Source organism: Trichechus manatus, unplaced genomic scaffold, assembly GCF_000243295.1.
Source record: "Trichechus manatus latirostris isolate Lorelei unplaced genomic scaffold, TriManLat1.0 scaffold00031, whole genome shotgun sequence".
Taxonomy (NCBI): Eukaryota; Metazoa; Chordata; class Mammalia; order Sirenia; family Trichechidae; genus Trichechus; species Trichechus manatus.
In genome coordinates, this window is record NW_004443967.1 from 19045906 (window position 1) to 19055254 (window position 9349).

General features: G+C 43.8%; 1 protein-coding gene across 1 annotated transcript in view; it reads left to right on the top strand.

Annotated features, from left to right (window-relative positions):
• MGMT (O-6-methylguanine-DNA methyltransferase) overlaps window positions 1–9349 on the top strand; it is a 281536-nt gene that overhangs the window by 48672 nt on the left and 223515 nt on the right. Inside the window, exon 2 of the mRNA XM_023730061.1 lies at window positions 31–167. Coding sequence (XP_023585829.1) covers window positions 43–167 — 125 coding nt within the window. The 5' untranslated portion in view covers window positions 31–42. The remainder of the gene's footprint in view (window positions 1–30; window positions 168–9349) is intronic.

The window sequence follows — 9349 nt, forward strand, 5'->3', positions numbered from 1 at the left end:
CATTTAATTTATGTATTTTTTTCTCTTTAGGTACTCAGGAGAATGGAGAAGACCTGTGAAATGAAATACAAAATCATGGACAGCCCTTTGGGGAAGGTAGAGATGTCTGGTTGTGAGAGCGGGCTGCACGGGATAAAGCTGCTTGGCCAGAAGAGTCCAGGAGCCCAGTGAGTAACTAACTCGCCAGTGCACGGTGTCCGTAAAAACCCGCAGGGGAGTCAGCGTGAGTGTTGCTTGTTTTACGATGACCACATAGTAACGTTCAACCGTAAGCTACTGATGACAAAACCTGGCATCTCTCTGAAAAGACCCCACCCTGGACTTCATTACTCTTTTGTTCTCAGCCTTTGTTCCCAAAGAGCCCTCTAACTTGTCATTGATTGTGAGCATTGCACGTTTTGATTCTTCCACAACTTGGACGTGGGTGTTTCTCTGGAATTCGGGGGCAGGGATGTGCGTAACTAGTCTTGATTTTTAAAGCCAGGCCAGTCTTCAGTGTTCATCAGGGTCGGCAGGGTGAGTTTTATAGAAATGTCCTGGAATTGTTTCACCAGGAACCCCCCTCGCCCTCTTGGAGAATGTTCGTGTGCGCATGTGTGTGTGTGCGCGTGTGTGTGTGTGCACGCGTGTGCATGCCTGCCTGGGTGTGTGTCTGCACTCCAGTGTAGCCCTGCCAGCAGGAAGAAGATAGAATCTCCTTTTTAGCGTGACTTTAGGATATTCCCATTTCTAAGGGGACACATGCTTCTCTCTCTTTTTTTGGACCGATCCCCACTATATCTTTCTAATTGTAAAAACATAGGAAAATTTAAACCCGTCCTTAACGTTTTGTTCTGAAACGTAACATTTAATTTCCTTCATTCATTGATCGTGAGTGGATGTATTAAAATTGCAGTTCCCATTATTTCTGACAGAAGAAGAAGGAAAGCAACCACTCCTGTGCTCCACGTTTGCTGTAACTGGCTAATAAACACAATGCCAAGAACATTAGATAAAGAAAATACATAAGGAACATAAACATGGATTTTAATGGACCCCTGTCGGAGACGACCGTAATGAGCATGAGCGTGCTCGTGAATACAGCATCCTCCCTCCTCCTGTCGAGATTTGCCCTGTAGAGCCGCACGTTACAGTCCATAGAGTCCTTTTTCAAGACCAAAAAATAAGGAAACCTTTGAACTACATGAATACACTCTTCTCGATTTCTATGAGAACCATCTGGCTGCTGTACTCCGAAAATCACAGGCACCAAATAATTTGTCGGGGAAAATGTCATTTTGTCTGTTAGCATGTTTGATTGCACAGTAAATCACAGAAATTATGTGTTGATTTTTTTTTTTCCCGGTAAGAAAAGTGAAGGCACTCTGTGAAGTGAATTTGGGGGAAGAAACGGTAAAAAGCAAACATTCTAAGGTATGTTTAGTTAAATTCCCGTGAGATATTGAGAATGGAATGAAGCTGAAGAGACTTAGTGTTGAGTTTCTACTTTATGTACTTTCTGAATGAAGTTCAGAGTAGGTTTGGCTGTGAAAAACAGCCGACTTACACAAGGTGCAGTTGACTGGGCTCATGAAAAAGTCAGGGACCAGCATTGGAGGCTGGTTCTGATGGTCGTCCAGAGCTTTCCTCTTGTCCTGGTGCTCCAGGCCAGCCCAGGCCACCGTGCCCACATGCCAAGCAGCAGGGAGAGGAGAAGGAGGAAAGGAATGCCACCTGTTTTCCAGATGTAACACGTCCATTTTCCTCTTCTATCTCGTTGACTGGGACTCTATCTGTCCCATGGACACTCCTAGCTAGGAGGGCTGGTAGGTTGTCATGTATTGGTTAAAATTAAGGAGGAAACCCTGGTGGTGTAGTGGTTAAGAGCTACGGCTGTTAACCAAAAGGTCAGCAGTTCAAATCTACCAGCTGATCTTTGGAAACCCTATTTGCTATAAGTCAGAATGGAAGGCAATGGATTTTTTTGGGTTTGGTAGTAAGGAAGAAATGGTAAATGGATTTTGGGGGTCACTCAGTAGTCTCTAGTATATATAGTTAATTTGGGTGGGACGTTTAAGAGTTAAGAGTATGAAAGCTACCTATGTGAATACCCAGAATTAACGATTTTTAACATTACATCATTTTACAAAAATGAAGTGAAAATTACACGGTGAAATTCACAGATTTTAAGTATACAATTCAGTGAGTTTTGACAAATGTTTACAACATATAACTACCGCCTAAACCAAGATACAGAGCACCCCAGAAAGTCCCTCCTGCCCCCTTCCAGTCAGTCCTCAGCCCCATAGGCATCCGCTGTCCTGATTTGTATCATCATTGATTAATTTTGTTTGCTTTTGAACATTATGTGTATGCAATCACACAGTACACCCACTCTCACTTATATACATGGTTAGGTTCCAAAGACCAGGTTGTTATGCGAAAATGGAGGATGACCACATCACATCACAAAATGGAGGGTGAGTACATCATTCCATAACTGCCAAATTACATCATTCCATAACTGCCAAATTATATCATTACTTAAGTGCCACACAACTGAGAATCGTGGCCCAGCCAACTTGACACATAACCTTAACTGTCACAGCCAGTGTTACTGTCGCCTCACACCTTGGCATTTGTTACTGCCAGACATATATCGTTAATGCTCAAAAGAGTCAAATAGTCAACTTTTTACTATTGTCAATATGAAATGTTGGATAACGAGATAGTTGATAAGTGACGAGTTAGGTGTATTGTTTTTGTATCTGGATTCTTTTGCCCAGCAAGAATGTTTTTGAGGTTGATCCATATGGTTGTGGGTGTGTGCATGTCAGTCAGTGGCTCATTCTTTGCTATTGCTGAGAAGTATTTTATTGTGTGAATATGTCACAGTTTGTTTACCCATTCTCCTGTTGATGAGCATTTGAGTTGTCCATTTTTTGGGTGCTGTGAATAAAGCTGCTATGAATATTCTTGTTCAAGTCTCTTTGTGAACATAGGTTTTCATTTCTCTTGAGTAAATTCGTAAGTGTGGAATTGCTGGATTACATGACAAATGTTATGTTTAACTTTGTAAGAAATTGTGAAACTTTTCCCCACATTGTACCCTTTCTCATTCTCACCATCGATGTACGAGAGTTCCAGTGTGTTCACCCTCTTGCCAACACCTGATGCTGTCAGTTTTTAAATTTTAACTCTTCTGCTGGGGATGAAGTGTTGCATCATTGTGGTTTTAATTTGCACTTTTCTGATGACTAATGATGTTAAACATCTTACTGCCCATTCCTGTATCTTTTTTTTTTTGGTGACTTTTATCTCTATTTAGGAACTTTTTGGTCAATTCTAATGGTAAGTTAGACTTTTGCACAAGCAGTGAGTTAGGATTAATCTACAGTTATACATAAAAGAATTGAGAACAAAAATTTTGGGGGTGAAAATATACATGGCAAAACATACACGAATTCAACAATTTCTACATGTCCAGTTCACTGACATCGATTACATTCTTCAAGTTGTGCCACTGTTCTCACTAACCTTTTCCAAATTATTCTCCCACCATTAACATAAACTCACTGCCCTTAAGCTTCTCATCTAACGTTTTGAGTTGTTCTTGTCAATTTGATCACATATAGATTCCTGCATCTTCCTTTGTGAGGTGACTTTGCACGTCTTACTCATGTCTTTTGCCTATTTTTAATCAGGGTTTTCTTCTTTTTGTTACTGATTTATAACATTTCTTTATACAGTCTGGATACAAATTCTTGTATATTTTGTACAAATCCTGTGTATATTGTGATTATTTTCTCATAGTTGGTCTTGTATTTTTATTTTTCTAATGTTTTGTTTTGATGAGTAGAAGTTTTTAATTTTACAAGAAGTACAGTCCCTAATTTTTTATGTTTGTTTCTTCTCTAAGAATATTTGCTTACCCTAATTTTGCAAAGAGAATCTCCCATAATTTCTTTCAAAGGCCTTATCGTTTTAGCTTCTGTGTTTAGACTTGTGATCCATATTGCATTGCTCGTTTGTGATATATACAATTTATTTTTTCTGTACAGGTATTTAGTTGGCTCAGCATCATTTGTTGGAAAAGCTTGCCTTTCTCCATTGAATCACCTTTGTGGCTTTGTCAAAAGAAGTTGACCATATATGTGTGGTTCCATTTCTGGACTCCTTGTTTTGTTCAGCTGATCTTGTTGTCTGTTCTATGCGAGTCCCACGCAGACTTGATTATGTAGCTTTGTGATTAGTTTTGAAATTAGGCAGTGAGTCCTCCGTCTTTGTTTTGTTTGGTGTTGAGATTGCTTTAGCATCTCGGTCTTTGGATTTTCTATATTGCTTTTGGAATCAAGGTGTCAATAGATGCAAAAAAATAAACTTGTTGGGAATTTGGTTGGGAGTTCGTTGAACCTATGTATCATTTTGGGGAGGGTTGACATCTTTTTAATATCGAGTCTTCCAATTCATGGCAGTGGTCATCTCTGTATTTGTTGAGGTCCTCGTTAATTTTTCTCAGCAGTGTTCTCTGGTTTCCAGCTTAGAGGTCTTGCATGCATTTTATCAAATACGTTTCTGAATACTTTCATGTTTTTGATGGTATTCTAAATCAGTGTTTACATTTTTTTAAAATTCTTGTATTTACAGTTGATTTTTATATGTTGATCTTATATTCTGCAATCTTGCTGAATTTACTTATTAGTTCTAGGGGATGGTATGCAGATTTATTAGGATTTTCTGAGTTGAAAATCATGATGTCTGTGAATCAAGACAGTTTGCTTCTTGCGCTCCGATTTCTGTGCCTTTATTTCTTTGCTTCCATTACTGCACTGGCTAGAACCTCTGGTACGATGGTGAATAAAAACTGTGGCAGCGGAAATCCTCCTTTCGCTCTCAGTCATAGGGTGAAAGCCCTCACTGTTGAGGGTGGTGTTGCCATTATCAGGTGTTACGAATGTCCTTTGTCAGATGGAGAACTTTTTCTTCTATTCCTAGTTTGCCGAGAGTTTGTATCCTGAATGGGTGCTGAATTTTGTCTGGTGTTTTCCCTGCATGTACTGACATAGTCATATGGTCTTGCTCCTTTATTCTGTAAATGTGGTAAATTTCAAGCCAGTCAAGTTGCTGAGATATACATCACTTCGTTCATGATATATTATCCTTTTTTTCCGCATCGCTGGTTTAAATTTGCTCATAATTTGTTTAAGATTTATGTGCTTATGTTCATGAGGGATGTTGGTCTGTAATTTTCTTTTTTCGTAATGTCTTTGCCGGGTTTTGGAATCAGGGTTATTCTGGAGTCATGAAATGAGTTTGGAAGTGTTCCCTGCTTTATTTTCTGAAAGAGTCAAGTGTGAGATTGGTATGATTTTTTTTTTTTTCCTTGAGTAGTTGGAAAAACTCACCTTTGAAGTCATCCGGGCCTGATATTTTTTGTGTAGATTGACTTGTGATTAGAATTCCTTTAGTTTAATAGATTTAGGTCCTGCCCTCCCCCATCTTAGGGGGAGCACCCCCCAACCCCCAGCTGTGCTCTTCAAGACTGTACGGACGGACATTGGTCGGAGGGATTTTGAGCACAGTGTCCTCCTCGCACTGGGCTCGTGGGCTCAGCCTCCAGTTGGGGTGCACATGCATTCCAGAATCACGTGTTGGCTCTGAAGCTGTGCTACTTTCTTCAGTAGGTAAGTTGGAAGCTGCCAACTGATAACCTGTCTTCAGTGTGATTCTGTTTGCACTTCTGTACAAAGTACGATTCCTTTTCCCCACGTTTGTCCAGTTACTTATATGTGCTTTGTACAGTGACAGGTGACTTCTTTTCTTGTATGGTTACAGTCCTCACTTACAGTAGTCCCCCCTCACCCGCGGTCAGCCACGGTCCAGACGTAAATAATTCATAAGCTTCAAATTGTGCGCTGTGTCCGAGTAGCACGATGAAGTCTCGCGCTGTCCTGCTCTGTGCCACCTGGGACATGAATCATCCCTTTGTCCATCATGTAGTTAATTGTTACTCTCTTACTGTGCCTAATTCATGAATTAACCTTTATCACAGGTATGTATGTATAGGAGAAAACAGCATATATTGGGTTCAGTACTATCTGCAGTTTCAGGCATCCACTGGATGTCTTGGAACATATCTCCCACGGATAAGGGGGAACTACTGTACTTTCCTTCCCTAAAAATATTGGAGTGGAGACTGTCAATTTGGAAAGTGGTATAGCAGTCTTAATAATTTTGTAACTTCTTCCAGTATTAAGCTTCCAGTAACAACTGTCATATTCAAGAAAAATGGCAGCTCTTGCAAAACCCTGACAGATCCCCACGGCATCTTCCTGGGACTCCAAGCTTGGACCTCTTTATGCTTGGGCCTCTTCCACACTTAGACCTCTGCAGTGTCTAGAAGTCTCCCGGGAAGGGCTGTGGTATATGTGTTTATTTTTCTACGTTGTTTTGGGGCTCTGTTTAGTTCCCATAAAGTCGGTTGTAGTATGTGATTCCTTGAAAAAACAAGTTGAGCAACGCCGGGTCACACTTGCGAAAATGGTGGCCGTCGGGCTTTTGGGTCTGGAATGTCAGAAAGAACCGCTCGTGGGTCGTCGTTCACTTACAGAAGATGCCCTTTCTTTTTTTATCTTTTATTGTTTCGTATGTAATTTTTTGGAAAAATATAGGAATGGGATACTGGAAAAGCTGTATAGTTCAGCTAAACTAAACTGCTGTGAAACTTTTTGCATTTTGAACGACGTAAGAAGTGCACGCAGGCCATTTCTCCTTTGTAGAGCTGGCGGCAGCCCAGTACAGGGATTCAGGGACCCATGTTTGCATTTCTGCCCTTTGCCATCTCTCTTGGCCCAGCCTTGGTGCTGAGGCTGGGTCGAGCATGCTGCCAGGCCTACTCTCCCCTGAGGACCTAGGTGTTCACCCGGCCAGACAGGCCTCCTGCACCCAGCAGGCAAGCCCAGGCCTAGCCCCCCGGCAGGTGTGGGCAGGGCCCCCCAGGACTCATGACGAGCGCCTGACCCTTCGGGGTGCCTCTGTGCTATCGCTGGTGGAGACACCAGGCTCATCCTCTGCATCGCCAATTTTTGCCCTTTAGATGTGCCTGTAACCGCTCCACTGGGAGAGTGAAAGTAAGGAGACCTGGTGCCACAATAGTTAAGCGCTCAGCTGCTAACTGAAAGGTTGGTGGTTCGAAGCCACTCAGTATCTCTGCGGGAGAGAAGACCTGGTGATCTGCTCCAGTGAAGACTACAGTCAAGAAAACCCAGGGGGCAGTTCTGCTCTGCCATATGGAGTTGCTATGAGTCAGAAATCGACATGACGGCACCCAACATCAGTCACCGTTGTGGTTTCTGCAGAGGGCAGGGCGTGCTGACGTCACTTGCCTGTGTTGGTCTGGATAGCGTGGACTGTTTCAGCCTGTCTTTGCAGCTTCCCTGTTAGTCTTCAAGTGTTTTACGTAATCAAGTTGACATCAAGAGTCCATGCGACTCCTGGGGGCCTGCACTTTGCTTGGGGGACGCTGACCTCAGGTGGGCTCGTCCTCCCGGCTGTCCCTGTCCCTCCAGGCCTGCCTGCCAATGGCCAAGTCGAGGTCACTCCTCAAGGCCACGTGTCCAGGGACATTCACAGACTCATTCTTCCTGACGGATTGAATGTGTTAATACCAGTAGTTTCTGCAGCTACTTGGTTGTAATTGATCTTTCACGGAAGAGCAGAAACGATTCCCAAGGATAAATGTTGGAAAACGCACTCCCAGGGAACACAGCATGCAGAAACCGCTCTGTAGGGTTTTTACCCACGTCAAGTTCCGTTGTCTCGTTGCTTTTCTGCGGTGACTTGAAGTAATGCTTTGTGTTGTGTGTGCTTAAAAAACGTGTTCATTTCATTGTACAGACTGTTCCTGAGGAGGCCCCTTGAGTCACATCAGCAGTTTCTGTGGAGAAAGTTTGCCAAGCTCCTTCTGGCTTTGCAGAAACCTCCTGGCCTTTGAAACAAGTGTCTGAGCGCCCGGGTGAGGCGGGGCTGACTCATTCTCGTTGCCACTCTGCTCCTCAATTCCGAGTCAGCGATGCTGTCAGCCTTGAGGAATCTCACCTCCCACATCTGACGTGGAGGGGCAAATTATCAGCGGTGGATAGGGAGTTACTGTCCTGACTTAAACGTTATCAATACCACAAACTGTGCATATACTTCACTCCACACTAAACACTTACAGTGCGTGTCCTTTAGACGCCACACAACGGTGTTGTCTTTCAGGCTGATGGCTAAAAAGACAAGATAGGAGCAAGGATGTTACTTTTCAGCTACGCAGCTTCCAGGTAGAGGATTCCCTCATTCTCATGATGGGGAGGGTCTGAGGGGAGCTCCGCCGGCCTGTCGAATGGGCGGCACTGAGTGGAAGGACGCACTGTTTGTGGGGATGTTCAGGTGGTGGCAGCTCATGAATTGCAGTCAAACGAAGAAAAACGTCTTAGTCCCCTGTAGCTGCTGTAACAAAAATGCCACAAGTGGGTGCTTGAATGAACTGAAGTTATGTTCTCACAGTTCAGGAGGCCACAAGTTCTAATTCAGAGTGCTGGCTCTAGGGGAAGGCGCTCTCTCTCTTTCAGCTCTTGGGAGGAGGAAGGTCCTTGTCACTTTTCAGCTTCTGTTCCTCAGTTCCTTGGCCCTCTTCACGTGCAGTGGCATCTGTCTTCTCTGTCCGTGCTTCCTTGCTTCCGTGCCTGATCTGCTCTTTTATATCTCAGAAGTGATTGACTTTAAGACACACTCTACGCTGATACGGCCTTCTTAAAACAAAAACTGTATTCCCAAATGGGATTACATCCACAGGGATGTTGTCGTTGGGTGCCATCGAGTGGATTACGACTCATAGCCACCTCATGTGACAAAGTAGAACTGCCCCACAGGGTTACCTATGCTGTTAATCTTTACGGGAGCAGATCGCCAGGTCCCCAGAGCAGCTGGTGGGTTTGAACTGCCGACCTTTTGGTTAGCAGCTGAGCATTTAACTGTTGTGCCACCAGGTCTCCTTATCCACGGGGATAAGGGTTAGGATTTATAACACATATTTTCAGGGGACACAGTTGAGTCCATAGCAGAAAGCAGCTATCCTAATACACCTTCAAGTAAACTTACAGTGTAGAAACCCTGCTGTGTGTGATGGGGGGATGGTGGCCGCCTCACACAGCCTTCAGCATCACTAGTAATGGGTTCGTGATGCTCATTTGGGCTGCTGACGGGCCTGTCTCCGGGTCTGGTTAGCCGGGCTGCTCCTGCCCCACCTCAGCACTGCATCCACTTCACGGGATGTGGGGCCACGCTGTCAGCACTGTGTCCCCTTCACGGGATGTGGGGCCACGCTGTC